This window comes from Erithacus rubecula (assembly GCF_903797595.1).
Source record: "Erithacus rubecula genome assembly, chromosome: 29".
NCBI lineage: Eukaryota > Metazoa > Chordata > Aves > Passeriformes > Muscicapidae > Erithacus > Erithacus rubecula.
The window spans coordinates 4686440-4709070 of record NC_136681.1 but is presented as its reverse complement, the minus strand read 5'-3'; the positions used below and the strand labels follow the sequence as shown (position 1 = coordinate 4709070).

Sequence of the window (22631 nt, the reverse complement as noted above, 5' to 3'; positions counted from 1 at the left end):
GCGCGAGAGCCCGCCCGTCCTTAAAGGGGCCGCGCCGGGGCCGGCGCTCGGCCCGCTCGGGGCCGCCCCGCTCAGAGCGGCAAGCTGCGATCGCCGGGGCCGGCACGAGAGGAGAGTACAGCTCGTGGGCTGCGTAAGTAAAATTGCAGAGTTGCCGTCTTATTTCTACAGCATCTCCAAAACTTGCCAATCCGGAATGCACCCTTTGCGTTTCCCACCGCACCGCCCGAGCCAAAGCGCTGTTCTTGGCATTACATCGGCTTTGAACGCTTCTTCCTCCTGGGGCTGGCTGGCGTGAGGTGCTTTAGTGCCGCTGCAAAGACGCTCAACAGCACGGGGCTGGAAGGGGCACTCCAAGACCTGCCACAACTTCAGTCGCCTGCGCTGGACCTGCTAGAGCCACCGGGGTCCCGCCAGGGTGACATGGGCCTGCTGTGTGATGTCGTGATGTCACACTTGGTCACTGATATTAAACAGTTCTGCTGAAATTATCGCAACGATCAGCTTAGAGAAAAGCCAGTAGATGGTGCTTGAGAGAGCAGACACTTTTATTGCTGGCTTTCCTAAAATATGTTAAGCCTTACAAATGGCACCACACAACTAGAGTTGTCCATAAGCTGTGAAAAGCCAGGAAATAATTTTTGAAACCTTGCCACATGGCCATTAGTTTGTTAGCATCTTTAATCTAGAAATTAAATGGCTATTATCTTTAAAAAAAAAAAAAATTAGCCCCTGCTCGCTCTACAGTGTTCAATCTCAACAACTGGAAGTCCCTTCTGGAAATGGTGAAATACAGCTACACTTAAATCAGGTTTATGGCAGCAATGTTATCACCAGCACTGTGACTCTTGGAGAAATACATTTGATAATCCTGACATTGATCATGCAGAGAAGAGCTAAACATACAGAGTACCCAGTGTTTCATCTTTACCATTATCCAAAATAACTGGCACCATGTTCCAAATGTGCACTGCATGCAGCTGCTTCCTTAAAATGGAAATCCCTCACATGCTAGTTCTTAAGTCTTACACTAAATTCTGGCAGGAGCCAGATTGCTAGTGAATCTGTTCCAAGAATGTAGGACACATTCATCACTGTAGCAATTGTACCACTGACTGTTTTCATAACAGTGCCCTAAGATCATCTCTAAAACTGATCACCACATTTGTCTGCGACAGTTTGATAACTGAATACCTCGTGGCCACATCCTGGTGAGTAGATTCTTTCATTTTCTAGGATGAACAGTATCAGTGAACATTTAACTCTGTCCCTCAACATAGTGTTCCTTATTTCTATCTAAACTTCATTTGAAGTTTTGCTTATTTACTTGCAAGCTCCCCTGACCGTTCCTTCTCCCATGGCTCTGTTCGGGGCATGCTTTGCTCCACGTGCAGGTCAGGGCCTCTCTGCCAAACATCTTAATTAGAAGTACAGCACACTACACTCGTGCTTGAAACGGGAGTTTCTCATTATTAGGACTGTCTACATACTGCAGACTTCAAATTATATTAGAAATAATGCAGCTGTGCATTCACTCACACTCCTAGAAGCATACTGAGACAGGAGAGTTTGTTGTAAGGGATACGTACCATTCTGCCACTGAACAGCAAGGTGTTCAATGGGAAAAAAATATTTTGAAGATTTAATTTGCTCTCTGACTGGAGAAGAAAAATAACCAAACAAACTGGCTGTGAAGTCCAGCAGCACGTCCGCAAGCAGCTCGGCTCCCGCCCCGGCAATCCGGAGCCGGAGCAGCCCCTGGCCAGCCGAGGAAGGGGCGGATGCTGCAGCCCGGCCACGGCCGGCGAGTCTCCACCCCTCGAGTGGCGCTACGAGGAGGACAGACATCACAGCAAACACACAGGAAACACTAACCCAGAGTGGTCTGGAAAGAAAAACATCAAGAAAATATAGAAGAGAGAAAGCAAAAAGGTAGGCACTACTTTGCATCTATTTCAAACATCAATGGCATTGTCATTAGATACTATTAAATATTATTATTTAATAAGCCCCACTGAAGCACCATGGTAGTTAACTAACTGAGCTACTGCCTTCCTGCTTTTGAAGAGATTCATCGTGTGAGTAAAGCTGCAACTTGCAGTTGTTTCAAGAAAGCTGAAGCTTTCCAGGGAAGGGGCTGACAACCTCAGGCTCTCACCAGCTAAGCAAGGAGGAGTCTCCTGCACAAAGGAGATTAGCAGAAGAACTTAAAGAAAGAATTATGGACAAATGTCTTGATGGTAAAGAGACACAGAAAACTAGCTGCAAAAGGAGAACTTATCTAATCTTCTCAGGAGGAGATCAGACTATGCCTTTCACCCCAGGTTCCAAAGCACGATAATGGAGGGACACAGAGGAGGAGGAGGAGGAGGGTGGGTCATCTTCAGTTCTCCCTAAATATTCTTCTCTTTAAATGTGGACAAAACCACAGGAAATACTGAGAATGGTTCCCAAAACAAAGTAATCTTTGAAATATTCATTTCCTCCAATGTCTTCAAAGACTACAGCATCTTACTTTTGTTTTCTTTTGGGTTTTTAGTTCCCCCCCCCCTTTTGGGGGGTCTGTTTGTTATATTTTTATGGATAAATAATTCAAATCTTCTATTCATCTGCTTAGTTCAGAAAAGGAATACAGAAATGCTTTATCCAGATGGGAGGAAAAGGCAGCAAGGGTCTGCAGTCTGTTGCTTCAACTAAATCAAGATAGCTGATCATCAAGAAAGCTATTAGTGCTATAGATTCAGGAACAAGGTAATTTGGAATGGACACATGTCATTGGGAGAAAGGAGAGCTACTTTTAATTTCTGTATCTATAGATGTGGCACTTAGGGACAGGGTTTAGTGGTGGATCAAGATGTGACCCAAAGGTAAAGCATGGAGTAATTAGCATTCTCAGGAGAGGTTCTTGTGAATCTTTTCAGTATGACTTACAACTTAAGTCCCTTCTTTTTGCAGCTCAGTGATGAGAAATCACATCCTAAACTATCCTGTTGTACTCCTGTTTCTGCTTCATAAACTGGACTATTTGTGCCTTTTGCTTTGAAAAAATTTTAAAACAGACAAAAAAACCCCAATGGCAAAACTACTAAAAAACCACAGAGTCTTTCTCCATATTAGCCTTGAATCCCAGTTTATGACTCATCTATCATACTCCAGTTTCGCCAGCTGTTATCCAGCTGCCTTCTCTGGGTTTATATAAACAGAGTCTGAGCTCCTGATTTCTGGAAGTAGTAGTTTTCTCAAATAATTGGGTTGGCTTTCTGCGTATAACATAGATGATAAAAAAGATGATAGTGTGGGCAACAGTGCCTGAATATTATTCCAAATAATTGGAACTTCAGGGCAATCCTAGAGACTAAAAATTAAATTGTATCTTCTTGTCTGTGTCTTGTGCCTGCTACTCTATCTCACTCCTGCTCTTGGTTTAGATAGGAGGTATTATATTTTAAAAGGAACAGAGAAAATGGACTTCTGGTGTGGGACATTTTCAAAGCAGGGGGGCTCCACCACATCTACATCGCACCTTCATAATCTGCTACTAGGGATCAATGCAGGTTCTCTCCCAAGACTACTAATAAAGGAGTCAGACTGTCAATCGATTTGGAGAAAGTAGAAACTCTTCCTGGTGGACTGAGGAGGGCTTTGAAGTGTAAAGCTGCTGAAGGGACCAGAGGGAATAATGTATAGTTGTGATTGCACAAAAGTGACATACAGAAACATGCTGCAGCAAATAAATAATATCAGAACAAAAGCTAGCCTGCTATATTCTGCCGTTTTAGCAAAAGCATATGGTAATAGTAAAAACTGAAGGCTCTGTTGGGGAGAAGCAGTAGAAATGTTGAAAATAAGAGACAGAGCAGTACTGTCCTCACCTATCATCAAAGAAAGTAATTTTGCCCACATGCCCTCTACTCAAGAGAGAAGCCTTCACTGTAACCCAAAGCAGCAGTCATACAAAAAATGCAAATCCTCATAGACCACTGTTACCACAAACTGACCCTTCAGCAGATGTCTGTGCCACCACACGAGATCTCTTAATTAGGTGCTAGTAACCTGAATCTCAATGAATTATTCAAATCACCATCACACTGCATCATCAGACAAGCCCATCTCTCTAATAGCACACATGGTATTGTTGGCATCCTGCAGTTTAGGGAAAAAGTACTTGGAATTTACTTCTGTCTTATCCCCCAGGAAACACGGTCTTAGTTTCCTCTAGACTTAAAAGAGTGTGCTTTAGCTTATCAAGTTTCTAAGTTTATCAAATAAAAACACATCTGGGTCCAGCCTGGAAGTTTCCCCAGGAAGACCAGGACAGCTAGACCAGAAACCTGAGAGGCAATGAGCTGAAAAATCTGTAAAAAGAATTTTCACAATTTAAAACTTTCATTTAAAGTTACACCTTGAACTCGGCTTACACTGTAAACCTCCTTTGTTCTCTACAGATAATTTGAGATTTGTAGCTGATGTGGAAAACAGTCAGAATGGAAGGCAAACTCCCATGTCTGCTTGTGTTGGTGGGAGCAGTCATGACTGCCCAGTGCCAGGTAAGAGGCTAATGCATCAAATAATTCTCTTGCCATCTTCCTGTATTTTCAGCAGCACTTCCTTACCACTGATTTCAGCTGTCCGCATCAGGCAGAAGTAGAATCTGCTTAGCTCGCTAGAAATCAGAGGAAGAAAAATGTTGCAAAGTAGTCTACCTTTTGTTGTGGATGTGTTACGTGTTTTCCTGTCTGGTTTTCTGGTTTCCACTAAGCAAGTCTTCTCCGGGTATTCTTGGTGTATCTGTTCACTGTCACCTTCAACTGTTAATAAGATTTCCATTGTAATCAGCCTTTAATTTTTCATGGTCATCATCTTCATCACTAGTCTCACTTAAAACTGGACATCAGTGGTTCCCTTGTCCCCTCATTTTAAGCCTCACACCACACACAGCTTGAGTAAATTATGCACAATTATAAAATGTTTACTCCCTTTCTCAAAAAATTGCTATCCCACCCTTCCTTCTTCTTTTTATCTTCTTCCTCTTGTGGCCTAATCTAAGAAGCTTTCTAAATTGGTTTCTTCCATGAAACTTTATCCAAAGTATTTCATTTAATTGGCTGCAGGAGACATATCTCTTAAAGATAATCAAGCTGTAAAGTCTTATGGGAAAACTGCATGTCAGTGAGCAAGAGTAACTTCTTGTTGACTTTACCTTGGAAATTATTTGTTTGAACCTCCTTCAAATAGCTGACAAGCTTTAATTAGCATTTGCAATGCCGCAAGAACACATAATGGCTTCACACACAATATGAGTACAGCACATCCTAAGTTCACCTCACTCAGATGACAAGCAATCACCTCATAATCCATGGCAACTGCATGATTTGCAACTCTTAGGAACCCATACTGAGGTACTAGAGGTACTTTTCACTCTACTGTCTGACAGGGGGGCAGACAGTTCCTTTCCTCAGCTTCCCTGATTCACATGACCTCAAGAAAAGGACTGACTCTTTGAAGGTGCTTGTTCTCTCATCTTCAAGAGAGCAGTTACTCACAGAATTAACCTTCTTTGCTTGCAGGGCTTACACATGCGTTTCAAACGAGGAGCCAGATCTAGAGGTAAGCCAGGCTAACTAAAACCATATTAGCTGGAGCATTATGAATATGGGAAGGGAAAGCAAAAGATGCTGAAAAAGAGCCTGAAAGCTTTTTGTCATGGTTATGTGGATGAGAAATTCAGAAGGCAAAATACCAGACTGTTAATACCATCCACAACAAAGTTTTCCCCTCCCTCTGCTCTTCTTGAAAGAAAAAGAGGCCAGTCAATAATGGAACAGTACATCCAGCACCAGAGCAGCGAGAGAGGTGGGACAGCTGTGGTCTGAAAGGAAAAAGGACAAGCCATTAGATGCTCTCATCACAGATACTTTTCTCCTGGAAATACAAGGGAGTCCTTTGGCTCAACCAGGTCTTTTCCCTGAATCTCTAAAAGAGGATTTCCTTTCTCCGATTACAGCCATTTGCACAGATAATTCATCTGCAGAAATTTACCAACACAGGGGGACCTGGCTGAGGCTTTCAGGGAGCAGAATAGAATACTGTAGGTGCGACAGTGGTCGGAGTCACTGCCACACTGTACCTGTCAGAGGTAAGTAGGACAAATAAAAAGGAAATTGTGAGACATTGTCCCTCTAATCATCCTAAAGAAGAGCTCCACTGTCAGGGCCAGAGCTACTGCACAGAAAATGTGTCTGGGAATAGAAGAGGATAGAAATGAAAATACCAGTGGACAGTGTCTTGGAAAGAAGTAAGTGGGAGTGGGCAAGGGGCTGAGAAAGTCTAATAGAATATATGGAGAGAATGAAACAAAGAAGGAATGGAAGTGCTATACAAAAAGGTTGTAAACACATGGCAGTAACAGGTGGGTAGGGAAAAACAGAACAGGCTAAAGAAATCTGACAGGAAAACGAAAGATGTGTATACATTGCCAGTTTCTTATCTCTGTGAAATCTGACAATATTTCCTGGCTTTTGCTTAATCCACAGCCTGCACTAGAAATAAATGCTACAATGGGGGCCAATGTTCACAGGCATATTACTCCCCACAGCTCTTCATCTGCCAGTGCCACCAAGGTTTCTCAGGGAAGCAGTGTGAAATAGGTGAGTATACCACATCAACTGCTGTGAACAATACTACTTGTGTTAGCTATACAGTACACAAGGATGAGGTACCCAGAAGCTCCTGCTGTAGGCTGGACTCGCTATTAAGTTGTCTTTTTTTATTCTAAAGCTAACACTACAAAGAACTTTTAAGGACACTTGTGTGTCTCTTAATAAAACTCTGAATTCTGTAACTGAAGACCTTCCTATATTTACAGTCTGCCTGACAGGGCATTTTTACTGACTTACTAGACAAGATGTCTAAGAGCCAAGTTTAAACAGAACAGAGACTGAGGAAGCTGTCTGGGAAAGAACTGGCATGCTGTCGTTACATTTTGTTCCCTTTTGTTCAGATACTCAAGTTAAATGCTACAAAGACACTGGAGTAACATATAGGGGTACGTGGAGCATGACAGAGAGTGGAACTGAATGTTTAAATTGGAATAGCAACGCCTTGGTGAACCGAATGTACAGCGGGCAAAGAGAGGATGCTGCTGAGCTGGGACTGGGCAATCACAACTATTGCAGGTGAGGGGCTGATGGCACACAGGAATCAACCCATTCTAAGAGCCTGGAGCAAAACAATAGCTGCTTGCTGTAGTCTGATACCAAGGAGGGAACACTCTGCACAGGTGCAGATATTGTGCAGCCCGTGAGCAGTAATTGCAACATCTGTAGACATAATCTGAACTTCGTATCATCCTTGACTGGATGTTTATGGTCGACTACAAAATCCAAGTATCTCTCACACCACAGTCTTTCCCTTGCTCCTTCTCAATCCTCTCTAAACTCCATTTGTAATTCAGTTTCCTACAACTTCAAATCCTGATCAAAACTGTAAAAATATAGTGCTTCCTGTACAGGACCTGAATTGCACAAACATGCCGTCCATTCCTGCTAACTACTGGCCATCTCATCTTTACCTCAATGTACTCCACAGTTTTAGAATTAAAATAGGAATTACAATATGGTTCAGTCCACATCTTCACTACAGAGCAGGACTAAGTTAGCGAATTAGATGGCTACATGGCACTACTGACAATAGGTTTATAATGATGCATAATATTGTAACTCTTTCAGAAACCCAGATGAGGATTCCAGACCTTGGTGCTATATCTACAAAGGGGGAAGGTACACCTGGGAACACTGCAGTGTGCCCTCCTGTTCAAAAGGTACATAAAAGGGACAGAGAATGGACGTTGGAATTTCCATTATTCACTGCATATATAAGGGTTCTCTGTGGACTTGGGCTGTTTCTGTAGCCTAAAAAGTTGAGACTCTCATATCATATTTAGGCTTTCAGTATTTATGACACTGAGAGAATGAGATACATACAGGTAATATAGAGATGCCTTGACAAAAATCACACCTAGGAACAATTGACAGGTTCGCATCAGTCGGTTAATGTGCAGCTTTCTTATTGAAGTTAGTAACATCAACTGCAGATCTGGAAGAGGCACAGATTACCGTGGCAGCCACAGCATTACCAGTTCTGGAGCTACCTGTTTGAAGTGGAATTCTCGAATCCTTGAAAACAAGCTATATACTGCTTGGAGAAGAGATGCTTACCAGCTGGGCCTTGGTAGTCACAATTTCTGCAGGTATGTAGTTGGTTGTAGAAATTTAAATAAAAACAACCCACCAAACTGTCTTGTAGTACTCTTTAAGGCAAGGCTCTAGTCTTTTACATAGAGTAAGCACAGGAAATACATTACTGGTGGCACTACCAATAGTAATTTTATTCCACCTGACCTATTTATGCTTCTCTAAGATCGGACTCCAAAAGTGCAAATTTCACGTGTCCTTAGGGCCCTCTGTATCTCTAGAAAAATCAAAAAGAATACACTCAGGTCACAGTCTGACAACTTTAGGTCTCTGCAAACTCCCTGCAGATCTGAAAACACAAATAGCTCTTCTCTTTCCTATGCTGCAGGAATCCTGATAATGACAGCAAGCCCTGGTGCCATGTCTTGAAAAGAAATCAGCTCACATGGGAGTACTGCAATGTGCCTACTTGCTGTAAGGATACCAGCACTCCTGATTCTTCTCTTTCTTTGAAGCATTACTGTCCTGCATGTCATCTCTAGTAAAATAAAATATGGGAAAAAGAACTGTATTACACTCAAACATCTTCCAGTAAAAAAGGAGCTGGAGTTAAACAAACAAAAAAAAGCTTTTTGTAGCAGAAAGGGATTCTGTAGCTCTACTCTCACAGAAATGCCTTTTGCTCTGCCAGAAGGGAAGACTGCAGAAATGGAGGACAGGAAAGGCAGGGTTTCCTTACTGTATTTTTCAAATCAGAATACAAGTTTCCTAGGAAACAGGGATGAGTCAAATACTAAACAGTTTGTGGCAGGCTGCCTCGATGTGCACTGGTGAGCAGCAGACTCTTAACCCTAGCTCAAACAAGAGTGCCTGAACAAAAAGCCGATTTCTGGGTTTGTCATCCACAGCCACCTGTGGCTTACGGCTGCACAGAGCACGCCAGTACAGGATCAAAGGAGGCTCCTACGCAGACATTGCAGCTCACCCGTGGCAAGCTGCCATCTTTGTGAAGTATCACCGAGTGCCTGGAGAGCACTTCCTCTGTGGAGGAATTCTGATCAGTTCCTGCTGGGTTTTGTCAGCTGCTCACTGTTTTGAGGAAGGGTAAGTTGAGGATTCAGTACTATCTGGGGGAAAAAAGTCTGGAAAATAGAAGCATCCAAGAATATAGAACATATTCTATATACAGAACATAAAGAATATAATAGAAGCATCCAAGTCTGCACTAAAGATTACAGTTAATTGTGCTGAGCATTACAGAGATGAATTTAATTGGGCAAACTAGCAGGATGGTATTAAGGTGCCACAGGAGAGTATCAGATACCTTAAGAACAAAATTGTCAATACACATGCAGAACCATCTGAAACTTGAGAAGAGCAAGGGGCTGGCAGAGGAGCTTTGCCCTGATGGCTGTAAATATATAGAACAAAAATGAAGGCAAATAGGTCACTCGAAGTCAAATTGCCTGGGTAACAAAATAGTAATAGAGCTAAAATATTTAAAAAAAAAAAAGCAGACATTCCAGCAGCACATCCTAAAGGGACGGGTCCACTCTAGTTAATATAGGAATAGAGAATCTCTTGTTCTTCAGCTTTAGTACAAATCAGCTGAAGATTGTGCTGGGTAGGACTTCCCGAGCAATTCCCGAGGAAAATGAACAGAAGTTTCAAGTGAAGAGCTACACTGTGCATCAGAGATTTGACTCAGAAAATTTCAACAATGACATTGGTAAGAACATTTCTGACTTTGTGACTGGAAGGTCATGGTTGGCTCAAGGTTGTGATTAATAGAGATATTTTTTCCTTGTTCAGCTCTGCTGCAGTTGAACTCAGATGCAGAAGACTGTGCTGTTGAAACAGGCACTGTCCGTGCTGCCTGCCTCCCCAGGACAGAGCTGCAACTGCCTGACTGGACTGAATGTGAGATCTCTGGTTATGGCAGAAATGAAGAATGTAAGTAGAAGATACATTGCTACATGCAAGTAGAAGGTAGTATGTCCAGAGCTTGAGTAATCTCAAAGAATTCCAGCATTTAGCATCCCTGAATGTGTAATGTGTCATATCGGCTTACATGTGCACTACAAAATGTACAGAGGACTCACTCAAAACCAGGTTTTGCTGTAAATTATTAATCTGAGTTCTGTATGTATGGGCTAGTAGATTCTTCCTTGAGACTCTTCACAATACAAAACTTAAAAAAAAAATGGCACGATGAATAAGGTAGGACAGATATAAGATTTGCAATCAGGACTGCCACATCTGCTGTCCTCAGTACATTTAGTTACTGTAATTTGGACAGAAGTCAATTTCTGTCAAGGGTTGATATACTATACAGTTGCAGATCAATGCATTATTCTAAAAGAGACATTCTGTATGCAGAGATAAGGAAAAAAAAAAGCTAAAGAAATAACAATCCCAGATATAAATTAAAAGACTGGTTAAATTGCTTTTAAAGGGAACTATAACAGAAGTAAAAGCTGTCTCAAAGTATACACAGGCAGACCTGCATTAAAAGCAAACAAAAAAAAAAAACCCCACCCAGCTCTTATTTTACTTTCTTCCTTTCCCATTTTATTTAAATTCTCTAACTTGTAAACTTAGTGAGACAGAAACTGTGAAGCATCCATTATACAAGACCTAATCACAGTTTGGACCCATAAGGGTTTTGGAACAGACCTAAAGACACAGCATGTAAGTTGGCATGGTGTTTTTAAATGCATTTAAAGCTTGTCCTCAGCATTGCGTACAGGGAGTACAAGATAAATTCTGAGAGGGAAAAAATACTGCAACTGTAATTCAAAACTCTATTGAATAACATCCTGCCAACTTTCAATTTTGTGCAATTGTAGCTATACAGGAGAATGAGACCAGTATCCAAATCAACCAACCAAGTCTCTTCCATTCCAACATATGTGTACCAGTTACTCAGTATGACAAGGCATCTAACTTTTGTTAGTGCAAGGGTTATGTTAAAAAGTTAGGATCATGTTTTATACAGTTAAGGCATTTTCATTGACATTTCCTGTGACTTCATTTTGATTGACGTAACTATGCGAAGATGACTTACCCACCCGAGAAACCCAGGAGTCTTTAATTTGGAGCCTACATAAACCTCTCCAGCTTGCTGAAGAAAAAATATTCTTTCTCAACTAGATTTAAGCTGTTCTGATTATCGAAGTGGAACACCAAAGATACAAAAGGACCCTTTTGCAAGGAAATTTTATATTAGCCATAGAGCTACTTCTGTTCACTCTCCCCTAAACTATGGAAACTGAATTGCAACTTTTAAAAAACCCCGTATCAATGCACATACACAGACATAAATATGTATTTATATTGTAATTTTTCTTCCAGTTTCTCCATTCTATTCAGAGCACCTGAAAGAAGGCCATGTCAGGCTGTTCCCAGCCAGCCGGTGCACAGCACAGTACCTGGACAACCGGACAGTCACAGAGAACATGCTGTGTGCAGGAGACACAAGGCACCTTGATGATGCCTGCAAGGTAAACCCAATTCTGTTCTTTTTTCTTTTCTTTTCCTTATCTCTTTTCTTCTCTCTGTACATTGAGCTAACCAAACAAAAAGCTTCAGAAAATAGTTTAAAGTTATGTATTTTCATACATGGCAGTTGTAGCAGACTTCTGATGAAGAGAACAGAACTGGTGGCTCCTCTTTCATTTCTCTTCCCCCACCCCTCATGGAGGGGAAGGCAGGGAACAGTTAAGCAATAAACCAGAGCAACACAGGCTGAAAACCCCAAATACAGGAAATGCCACAAAAATGAACAGGAAAATCCACCCCAGCATTTCCTAGTATTTTCTGTTATGTGAGCATGCAAAACACTCAGCAGGGGGTTCCATAGAAGGAAGGGGGTGCCCTTCTACTGAAAAGTAGAGAAAATAAGAAGGCTGAAAGATGGTGGAGAACAACCAGCTATGACATGAGAAAAAAGGAAGGCATGCATTCAGTCCACATCCTTTCTGTTTAAAACAGCTATTTAATATTTTTGCTTTACTGTTACACATAGCACTATAAAACTCCTTGGATTTTTATAGTTTGAATAAGGGCCTTCCTCTCTCTGTTCTCTTGAACATTTTACCTGCATTTCATAAATGAGCTGTATACAAAGTTAGACCCTTCAGTGTTCCATTTTTCTGTGTCTCTTCCCATGAGAGGATCATTGAGGGAGTCTGGAACATAAAAGTGATTTAGGTAGAAGTACTGTGACTAAGCCCTCTTGATTTGTGAGCATACTCCATAGGGTATTCCTGTAAGCACCTAGTGCACCTCAGTGGGGGTGGGAAAAACAAAGCAAAACCAAAGAGATTGTTACTAACTGCTGCTTGTCTGTAGGGTGACTCTGGAGGGCCTCTGGTGTGTATGAAGGATGATCGGATGTATCTGATTGGAATCATCAGCTGGGGAATAGGCTGTGGCCGCAGAGGCATTCCTGGTGTTTATACAAATGTGAATCGCTATCTGGACTGGATTCAGGACACTATGAAACTCTGAGAAAGACAAATGAACCCTTTTAAATCCTGCAACCATGCCCTCACAGCTTCTTTCTGGGTGCTTAAAGTATGCTGGCAGGGCTTCCTGTTTGTCCAGATGTTTAGGACTTCTAGTACAACAGGAAGACAAACTGCAATGTGTGGGAAGGGCATGTTCTCAAAATACTCTCCTTATTACAGGTTATTAAAAACTAATCATCCTTTTCCCCAACATCACCAAACTTTCACCTTGCATCAAATCACATAAGTACAATAAAAAATTAACTCTAGCCCTGAGTGAATAAGAGAGAACATCATGCATCTCTTCAGCAGCTGTATTGCTTTAGGAATGAGTGTGAATTGAAAGGGACATTTAACTTTCTGAAAACTTCATCTCTGTCTTGACTTGGCTGTACAACTGGAAGACATTAAGCTCTGTCCTTATATCATTTGACTTTGGTAATTTAAGCTGGTTTCAATAGAAGCTGGTTTCCAATAGAAAGAACAAAAGCTGTAGGCATGGGCTGCTTATTTCCAGATGATTATACTACTTGCTTCTTCAGCCAGTTAATTGAGTTTGAGCTTAAACTCTGAGCAAATTCAGGATAGCATACTTATTAGGATATTTTATTCTTTCACTTGGTTTTGCTCCTGGTAATGGAATGGGCAAAAATTTTAACACCAGACTGATTTGCCACAGATTCAATGCATATTTTTGACAATTAAATTCCTATGCATTATCATCTGATATGAAGCAAAAGCTCTCTCTTCTGTGCAGCAGAGCAAGACAAAGGACAAGTGTATTGGTATAAGAAACCTTTCAAAATCTTGAGCAGCATGAATCACTTCAGCAGTAACTAAAAGATCCTTTAAAAATCAAAGCTACAAAGCCAAAGGACAGTATTAACACTTGAGGAGGAAGGTGATGAGGTATTTTATTGTCTTCATAATCAAAGCACTGCACTTAGCATGCTACCCAACCCAGCAAACAAAAATGTTTCAGCTGCTTTCCTAAAGACATTTTCACTTGTGGTTCTAGGAAATGCTCAGCACTCCTTTTAGGAAACACTAATAAAAATTAGCAAGAAAGCAATTAATTTCAGTTTTTCAGAGCGACTATGTCCCAGGTTTACAATGCCAACTGCATAAAGACATTTATTTCCCTAAGGCACCCACTACACACAACCCAATTGGCATAATATACCTTCCTCCTCAAATATGAAACTTTATTCCTTGACAAGCCTGCACAAACCACTCTGAAATGACACAGATGGCATGTAAAAATTAATTTTATTGATGCCCTTGTTGAAGGTTTTGTTTGCACTGAACATGCTCAGCACTAAGGTCATTGCAGCAGAATCCCAGCTGCTGTGGAATTCTTCAGCTGCACTGGAACTTGCAATCCCAAAGCAAGATGCCACTTATCCACTGCAAGTATCCACCACAAGTATCCACCACATGCAAGGTGGAATGAAGACTATCCTTTGTTTAGGGCCACCCTGTTCTCTTCACAGGCATGAACTGTACATGCTGGACTCCACAGCCACACGTGTGCGGTCACCTGTACAGCAGCTTAGGTGCAAGTTCTGCTACCAAGAGAAAACACATTGGCATGTAGGGGCCAAAGATCCCGTTACAGACAATATGAACAGTGCAGGCGCCTCCCATTTCCTATGTTCTACTGTACCACAGACTGGAATGGGCAGATACAGCAACAGCTCCTGAAGAAGAGATGATCCCAGTGAGAAATCTGGCATAGGTTTGAATCCACCTGCACAGCACCTGACTGGTGCAGGAACTGAAATGAGGTAGGACAGGAAGAACACTACCAGGTCACAATTATCTCAAAGACAGACATCAGTGAGCAGGAAAACAGCAGTATCCTATTTGCAATAGGCAAGGAGAGGCAAAAGCAAGTTCCAGCAAGTTACTAGGATGCTGGTTATCTTCATGTAGCCACAGCTTCAAATTCCATCAGTGCTGTCTCCACAAAAGTTCCTTTATCTGTCTCTTCAGAGCACCTGAAGGAAGGCCATGTCAGATTGTTCCCAGCCAGTCTAAAATAAGCTGATTCCCCAAAAAAGCTAGGAGAATTCCTACCTTCAAACACTGATGAAACAGGAGAAGCAGAGTTACATAGAGATACCACTGCTCATCAGTTAGAAGATCTGAATGTATTTCAAGTCTGCATTCAGTGATTCAAGTTCATTGATGGCCAGCATGCCTTATGAAATATCTAGAGAAAGAATGCACTTCTTCCCTTCCTCCCTTTGTGGGACCACTCCCATTCTCAGTTCTTCTCAACTTCCCTTCCATCCTGGGTGGAACAATCTACCCTTCCATTTCTTCCAGTCCTTTTGAGGCAGAACAGCTAGATGTTCTCCCTGCTGGCAGGAACTACACAGCTCTCCACCTTAAAGCCCAAGAATCCAGAAAGGCAGATGATGGATCATCACATTGAAGTTGGTGGAAATTCAACTTTGTATCATCTTTAAAGGGACAAAAGCCAAACAAAATACATGGAAGAGGAGCTACAAAGGGCCATAAATCCCAGAATTTCTTCTAAGACAGCAAAATGAAGGTGATACAAGCTTATACAGCTGACTCGCTAATCCTAAGGGACCTGAGCAACTCTGCCATCTGCTACTGTTCCAAATACTTCACACTCAGGTAGGGACAAGGTGGTTTCTGGTCAACCTTACTTTTCCCTGCTTTCCAGAACTCTGAGCACTGGCTGGCCTGCTTATGCTACTACAGACAAGGGAGCAACCCTAAAGAGATGGATGGGATAAGAGGCTGAATTCAACAGTGAGGGCCTGGGGAAACAGGAAACAGGCTCCTCGCTATCAGGAGCCTCTAGGTGCGGACTTGGAACTTGCCAGCCTTAGTCATGTATTTTATCCCTTTGAATGGCTTGTACTTCTCCCCATACATGTCCAGGCGATTCACCTTCAGTCCTAGAGGCAAACAAACACAGCATAAGATAAGACTGACTGCTGCCACAAACAAAGCTGATAGGCCTTCGGGATAAAGGGACAGAAGATCATACTAGTGGTGCAGAATGCATAGGGAAAGCTTCAGCAAGCAGTATATAGAATGGAGAAAAACAGACAACTGCTAATTGTTAGAATCATTCTTTACAAACACATCCGTACCCTAAATTTCTTTGTAGGTCTGTAAGCACAAAATGCCAGAAAATGTAGGCAAGTTGTTTCACAGAGCACTAGTAAGAACAAATCGATATATCTGCAGTCAAAGCAGACAACTTTTTTGCTTGAAGAACATATTTCAGGCAGAATGTATTCAGAATGTTTGTGAAGTTACTTCAGCTACGTGCAGAATGAGCACCAGCACAGCAGAGAACATTCTACTTCTTTACCTCAGTCACTTACCAGATATAGCCAGCTGCTGAATTTTAAACTGCAGGTTAATGGTGGGATTTTCATCTGGTTTCGATGTCCCAGCTTGCAGGCTCATGCTCCCCTTCAAACTTGGCAGTTTCTGGGGGTTTATTTTCCCAACATCCCATGACAGTAACTTTAAGGAGCAGAAAATGCAGCAGTGAAACTCAAATGCTGTACCCTCTAAAGAAGAGCCCCGTTCCAGTGACAGTTTTTAATGTTTCTCTATGAAAAATGTGTTTTTCTTAGTATCTTGCCTTTCATATTAGCCAGACACAGGATTAAGAAGCAGATACCTCAGGACCTTTGTTCTCCCGCTCTTTCCATGAGGCTCCCCAAAAGCCTACTATGAATGTGGTATTTCCACTGCTTGTGCTAAAGGCCACATGGGTAAGCCCATCAGATTAAAGTTTGCGAGAAGGAAAAAAAAGTTAACTCCTCAGATTCAAACGACAAAATCAGAACATTCCAAACCAAATCAAAACTATTAATCAACCCTCAGTCTTTGCAAAAGATCAACGTGCAACACTGGGCATGACAACTAGATATGCAGATGTTTGTAAGCCATCCACCAGACTGATGTCCCATCATACAAGACCAGTGCTTAAATTTTCTTCACACGCCAAATAGCCAGAACTACAATCCACAGAGACACCAAGATATTTGTTCTGGGGATTAAGAAAACTCCGAATATGCAGTTGTTCAGAAAAAGTTCTCACCCCAGCATAACTGCCTTCAGCAAGGCAGTGTTCATGGAAGTATTCATGTAAATATGAACAGGCTGACTGTATTTTCTGATAGATATGAAAAATTAAAAAAAAAATGTTATCTGATTTCTCTCTTTTCTCTTACCTTTGTAACTGGATCGAAGACATGTGTTCCCTGGGAGGGTGTAAGGGTCATATTTAAGACACTTTTTGGCATCTGGCTAGTGACCATCACTCCCTCTACAGTCTTCCCCATGGTCTGCTTTGGCCCCACTGTGATCTCAAACCGTCCCAGTGAGCTGCTATCACGAAAACTGATGTTGTGCTTAACGTAGACAGGAATTGCCACAAGACTAAAGACACAAACAGAAAGTTCTTGTTGATCTCTTGCCTTCGTATTAGCTTAAAAGAGAAGGAAATCCTACACCCATTTGTTTGAGCTACGAGCAAAGTTAGGATTCCATTCTCAAGTCTTAATTACATTTTTTGTAAACAAGCTTGCTGTATGCTATTTTCTTTATCAGAACAGGGAACTATATCAAATAAAACACAAGGCTTGAGCAAAAGACAAGTAATGTTTTTTGCATGTCACAACCAGGCTGGCAAGTAGCTCCTCACAGTGCAGCAGCACTTGAACTTCATATTTGTGCTTTTGGTTGTATTTGCCACTCCTTTTCACCTACCAGAGATAAATCTGACAGAGGCCCAGCAAAATTCTTTAGCAACGGTAACCCCAAATAGTACTTGGCAAGCTGCTTCTAGAAAAGAGTGTAAATGTGGACAAGAACTTGTGGTTCCATTAAGAGAACTGTAAAAAACCTAACAGGACCACCAAACTATCTTGTTTTATTCTAAGAAGGTTTTATAAACATATGCAATCAACAGCTTGATTACTTCACACTGTCTAGTTCTTTCTCTATCTAGGTTTTTTATCTGCTTTCATTTCTATTTAAAAAATGTTGGCCGGTTAAAAAGAAATTACAGAATCACGGCTCCAAACAAGGAGAAAACATGTAATTTAAAAAAAGAGAAACGCAAGTCACTATGCACCTGTACTTCACTTGGCTCAACATGCCACTTCATCTTTATAAGTTCCTTATCATCTTCCTAGCCAGAAGGATCCAAATTTCAAAATTCACACCACCAGACTCATCACCTACTTCTGAGCACTGACATGGTAGGACAGCAAGCGGAAATTTCCATCAGGTGGAATGAAGGAGAGTATTCTCTCTGACTCCCAGCGCTTAAAGCGCACACATGGGTGAAAGCTGACATCATCCAATAATCGAGGATTCTGAAATGAAAAGAAAGTCACAAGGTTTGTGAAGGCAGTACAACTTAAAATGACCTCCTCTCCTTAGCAATCTTCTATCCATGAAGGGCCTACCATTTGACACACTCTTGACCACTTGAAGGTGTCTACATTCAGACATGCCTGATGCTGTTATATCCATGTGAAAGCAGAGCTCAATAGCCTCTATCCTTTTTCAGGATATTTGTAATCCTATTTTAGAAAACTTAAGTCATGTCATATAATTGCATTGGTGCATACTCATAAAAGAGATGGCCCTTCAGAATATCTGCTTAAAGCACCAGCGTATCTCAAAAACTTAGATACAACACACACATTATCTGAAAAAGCTTGTTTAGGCTCTACATTGCAGAAGTTCCCAATGAGTTCCCATTGTCATTCTTTCTCTTTTCCTCTGGCATACCCAGATTCTGATGCACTGGGATCCATCATTGTAAGACTGCGATCTTAGCAGCAGGGCTCGGAAACCCTTTCAAAATACTTAAGTAAAGATACATCCTTGAGCTTTACCATAAAGGAGAGGGTAAGATCTGGCATCCCAGTCAGCTTGACACAAGCATCAATCACTCCCTGGATTTCAGCAGTGATTGTGGAACCTGTAACAATAAAGTAAACACAGGTGATTATGTGAACCTGATCAAAAAAATCCCAAAGTGGAAAAACTATCAGTGAGCAGGAAGGAAATCTATTTTCTTAATGAAATGGCATGGCTCATTATGTTGGCTGCTCAACATTTGTATCATGCCCAACGACTCCTCTGGAAGATTCATTCAGTTAAGAACCATGGACACCAGCAATTCCCATTTTAATGGCCAATGACAATAGCTCCCAATTCTAACAGGATTTAGCACAAATGCTAAAGAGAAAGTGCTATGCACAATTTTTATTCATCTTCTATTTTCCCCAATATAGAATTGCTTATGAGAACTCAAGAACAAAGAAAAGTGAAAATCTCAGTACCTCCGTAAAAGTTTTGACTGAATAGCACATACAAGTTAGCAACATTCCAGAATAAAAATAGAAACAGAGCTTCCCACACTTGGATGAAGGTCCACCTATTTCAAAACCTAACTCTCTCTTCAAGCACTATCAGAACAAGTTATCCTAATCTTAGCCAGGAGCAACTTCCATACCCGATTTGTCAATGATTGCATCTATCTCCTCAATCACATCAAAATAGGCCTCGTTGTTGGTATATTTCACACCAGTACGTCGCCAAGGCACCACTGAGAGCTGTCCAGTGGGGAGCTGGTCACCCACATTAGTGCTTCCTGGAAAAAAAAAAGGGAATCAACAACCACAGAAGTCAGGCAATGTCACAGAACAAGTCTTGGGCCTTACAGAGCTTAATTATAACTGGTCCCTGAGAACCTCTGTTTCTTTGTAAGAGAGCAATTACTCTTCCAGACTCCCTGTACTCCAAAAATGTACATCTTTCTTCCACCCAACTCTAAAACATACCACAGTAATGCATGGGAAAGTGTCTACACATGGGGATGTGCAAACTCACATCAAACTAACTCATCCTCGAAGTCATGCCATGTCTGTAACTGAAATTGTAGTCTGACTTTTTTAGGTTTTAAAAAACCCAAATCAGACAAAAAAACAAATGCAAAACCAAATTGCTGCTGATGCTTACATTGGAAGGAACCTCAAACATGACTCCCTAGATACACCTGTGCTGCATGAATGGTATGGGACAACATAAATTTTCTTCACTCATGTCCTAATTTACTTATGCAAGAATACTGCCACCTGTACCAGTTTATCTGTTTTGTTTCCCTGTACCTGTGATGGTGTTGACGACTGTTCGCAGAATAGTAGGAGGCTTTATCAGTTCCTTAAGAATATTCGACTCTGTTGCCAATGGAAAGCCATTGTCCAGCATCTCCTCCAGCACCTCATAAACCACCACAACATTGTCCTTGATTATTACCTCTGAACAGACACCAAAATAATCCTGTGCAAAAGAAAGAATTACTCAACAATCTCCAAAAGGACAGTCTTAGTGATCATTCAGTCCAGTGCTCTCCCACACGGGAATAAACTGAGCCTCTTCTTGGACGAGGCAAAAAACCGCTGAAACTCCCTGTGTTACTACAAGCACATGACACATGCCACTCCCACAGACAACTCTGAGCACACCTCGGCCACTCCTCCAGTAAGGTGGCAAATTCCCATGTAAGCAGTCCCAACTCATTCAGCAATTTTTAAAATGCAACAATTAATTTACTTACTGTCTTATTCTATAAGGACTTCAAGCATTTTTTTAGGAGAGAGCAAGTGCACATGCAAAAACACAAACCAGAGCTTCTAGTTAGTTACAGCAATTAAAAAGATTGGGCATTTTGCATAAAGAATGAGTCTACATATACTGTGACAGCAGAGAAATCCTAGTTCTGCATTACAAGCACTCTGTTTCAGATATATCAGATTTCAATATACACCTCAGCCAGTGACGACACAGTCATGCTGGTACCCTATTAAAAAACAAGACCTAAGGGTCTGACACAATCCACTACTGGCCTGAACGGCCAATCCACTCTCTGAAGGCAGAGAAATATAACTCACAATACAATCAGGTTCTGACTGACATCTTAGAAGCAAAAGCTCCCATGATACTTAATTGGCCAAGCACACACATTTCCTGTATGCTGGCAAGATGCTGGTCACAAGACATTTCTAATGCAGACAACACAATCCTGTTGTTGGCAGGCGGAAGACAGACATCTTTACCGTTTTCCTAAACGGATCAGAAAATGTGTCAACCATAGTACAGAGGAAATACCGCTGCTCTGGGGCAACTCCTGCAATTCACTGCTTTAGGAAGCTTCCAAGAAGCACCACTAGATGTAACGGCACGGGTAGGTTGTCACTAACTGATTAAATCACGTGGCTATGAAATGCAAAAGCTCCTTGTGAGAACAAGGCCAGTTTGGTCTCAGTTCACAGTTGCCAGGCTGCAGAACAGAAATGCTGATTGCTGGAAGGTTCATCCTGTGAGCACAGGTAAATCCCGAATCCATCGTAATCCTAGGCCGTAAATTCCCAGCTACAGCAAGCCCCGTCAACATTCTCGCAACGAAAACCGTGCGATAGGAAACAAAACAACTCTAAGAGCTGCAAACGAGAGGGGCTCTTTGCGCCGCCCGCCCGTTCTCAGCGGCGGGGCCCGCGCCCCTCGGCCGTACCTGGAACGTGTCCACGACGCGGTGCAGGAACTCGATGACGAAGAGCGGCGGCACCTCGCTCTGGATGACGGCCACGAAGAAGATCTTGTGGCGGTAGACGCTAAGGAGGTAGTGATGCGGCGTGGGGATCACCGGCGGCACGTTCTCCGCCTCCGAGGCCCGCTCCTGCGCCTCAAAGAAGTAGTCACAGACGGAGCGGCTGACGACGCTCTTCCAGTGCTTCTCCAGGAAGATGTCCCCCGCGGCGTTGATCAGAAACAGGCTGTGGATCATGGCTGCGGCGGGGCCGTGCCGTGCTGAGCGGAACCGCCGAGCGCGCTCCCTGCACAGGCCCCGCCCCGCGCGCTCAGCGCGGCTGCCGCCAGCCCCGCCCACAGCCGTGCCCGCGGGCCGCGCCCCGCACAGCCCGTGTCTCTGTCCCGCTACCGATTCCGCGTCCCCCGCGACAGCGCAGGAAGCGGCGCGGAGCCGGCCCGCGCGGGGTCCTCAGGCCGGGAGGTACGCCGGAGGCCTCTGCGCTTTCCCCTCGTTCGGCGCGGTGCAGTTCCCCCGCCTGCTCCTCACCGGCCTTTAGGGCTCCCTTTTCTAGAGGGGAACTTGAGTATAGTTCACGAAATGAGGAAATAATCCGGCTTTTGCAGGGAGGAGAGGCTAGGGGAACGTTTTTCACTACATTGTGGTAGTTCACCACGGATTAACAACCCAGAAAACATCCATCTGGCATGAAAATAATTGTCGCGCCAAACTTACGGAAATTCTCTAGCAAATTATTCCTTTACATAATTAGAACTAGTATTTCATGTTCATATAGCAGATCCCTGGACTTCCGAGTAAAACATGCCGTGGCAAATAATTTTCCTGCTACACTGCAAGGAATATACAAAACCAATGGAAAAGCAGTCCTTTGTATCCCATTGAAAAGCTGTCTGGGCACACGGGCTTTCTTACATGGGAGGACTGCTGCATGAAGGGACTGAGGTCTGAGATTTCACACCCAACTCTGATTCATGACTGCGGGCAAATATTTTAACTGGTGATATCCTCAAGTCCGGAACATGTGACAGATTTTGTCAGAATGCAAGCAAAGCCCCAGTTCAGAGTTGGTATCTTTATTTCTATTGATTCGTTGTAGCTAGTTTTTTTTTTTTTTTCCCAAAAATAGGGCACAGGTCAGTTCACTTACCCTGACTCTTTCAACACTAATGTATACATACATCCTTATTTAAAGCATTAGGTAATTCTACATGGACTAGATGAGCTTGTTGCTACAGTAGTACAATAATGAAGGAGAAATGGCATATATATTAATTTCTCTTTTATGATCAGTATTTGTATCAA

At 42.4% G+C, this 22631-nt stretch overlaps 2 protein-coding genes across 6 annotated transcripts; one reads left to right on the top strand and one right to left on the bottom strand.

The window, feature by feature from the left end:
* Positions 1–7: 7 nt before the first annotated feature.
* PLAT (plasminogen activator, tissue type) lies at positions 8–12972 on the top strand. Of its 5 annotated transcripts, none has more exons than XM_079328819.1 (14): positions 8–133; positions 4446–4547; positions 5568–5607; positions 6005–6136; positions 6534–6647; positions 7001–7175; positions 7728–7819; positions 8074–8248; positions 8581–8666; positions 9101–9296; positions 9785–9921; positions 10005–10145; positions 11547–11695; positions 12546–12972. In XM_079328819.1, the coding sequence occupies exons 2-14, from the start codon at positions 4467–4469 to the stop codon at positions 12702–12704; spliced, it is 1677 nt and encodes a 558-aa protein (XP_079184945.1). In that variant the 5' UTR covers positions 8–133; positions 4446–4466; the 3' UTR covers positions 12705–12972. The 5 variants fall into 5 exon arrangements, with proteins under 5 accessions (XP_079184945.1, XP_079184947.1, XP_079184946.1 ...); XM_079328817.1 differs by lacking the exon at positions 8–133 and adding an exon at positions 142–1932; XM_079328818.1 differs by lacking the exon at positions 8–133 and adding an exon at positions 2623–2751.
* Positions 12973–13953: 981 nt separating this feature from the next.
* Positions 13954–21638, bottom strand: AP3M2 (adaptor related protein complex 3 subunit mu 2). Its single transcript, XM_079328830.1, has 8 exons — positions 21294–21638; positions 19891–20062; positions 19236–19373; positions 18613–18698; positions 17951–18084; positions 16936–17143; positions 16075–16219; positions 13954–15639 (listed from the first exon to the last, which is right to left on the bottom strand). Exons 1-8 carry the CDS (start codon positions 21564–21566, stop codon positions 15539–15541), a joined length of 1257 nt encoding a protein of 418 aa, XP_079184956.1. The 5' UTR covers positions 21567–21638; the 3' UTR covers positions 13954–15538.
* Positions 21639–22631: the final 993 nt, after the last annotated feature.

Excerpts from the sequence above, each read along its gene's own strand:
- AP3M2 (XM_079328830.1), bottom strand. The coding sequence starts at position 21,566 with ATGATCCACAGCCTGTTTCTGATCAACGCCGCGGGGGACATCTTCCTG. Across the intron at positions 20,063-21,293 it reads GCGTCGTGGACACGTTCCAG|GATTATTTTGGTGTCTGTTC; the intron begins GTACGGCCGAGG and ends TCTTTTGCACAG. Across the intron at positions 17,144-17,950 it reads TACCATGTCAGTGCTCAGAA|TCTTGTGGCAATTCCTGTCT; the intron begins GTAGGTGATGAG and ends TTGTGTCTTTAG.
- PLAT (XM_079328819.1), top strand. The coding sequence starts at position 4,467 with ATGTGGAAAACAGTCAGAATGGAAGGCAAACTCCCATGTCTGCTTGTG. Across the intron at positions 4,548-5,567 it reads TCATGACTGCCCAGTGCCAG|GGCTTACACATGCGTTTCAA; the intron begins GTAAGAGGCTAA and ends CTTTGCTTGCAG. Across the intron at positions 6,648-7,000 it reads AGGGAAGCAGTGTGAAATAG|ATACTCAAGTTAAATGCTAC; the intron begins GTGAGTATACCA and ends CCTTTTGTTCAG.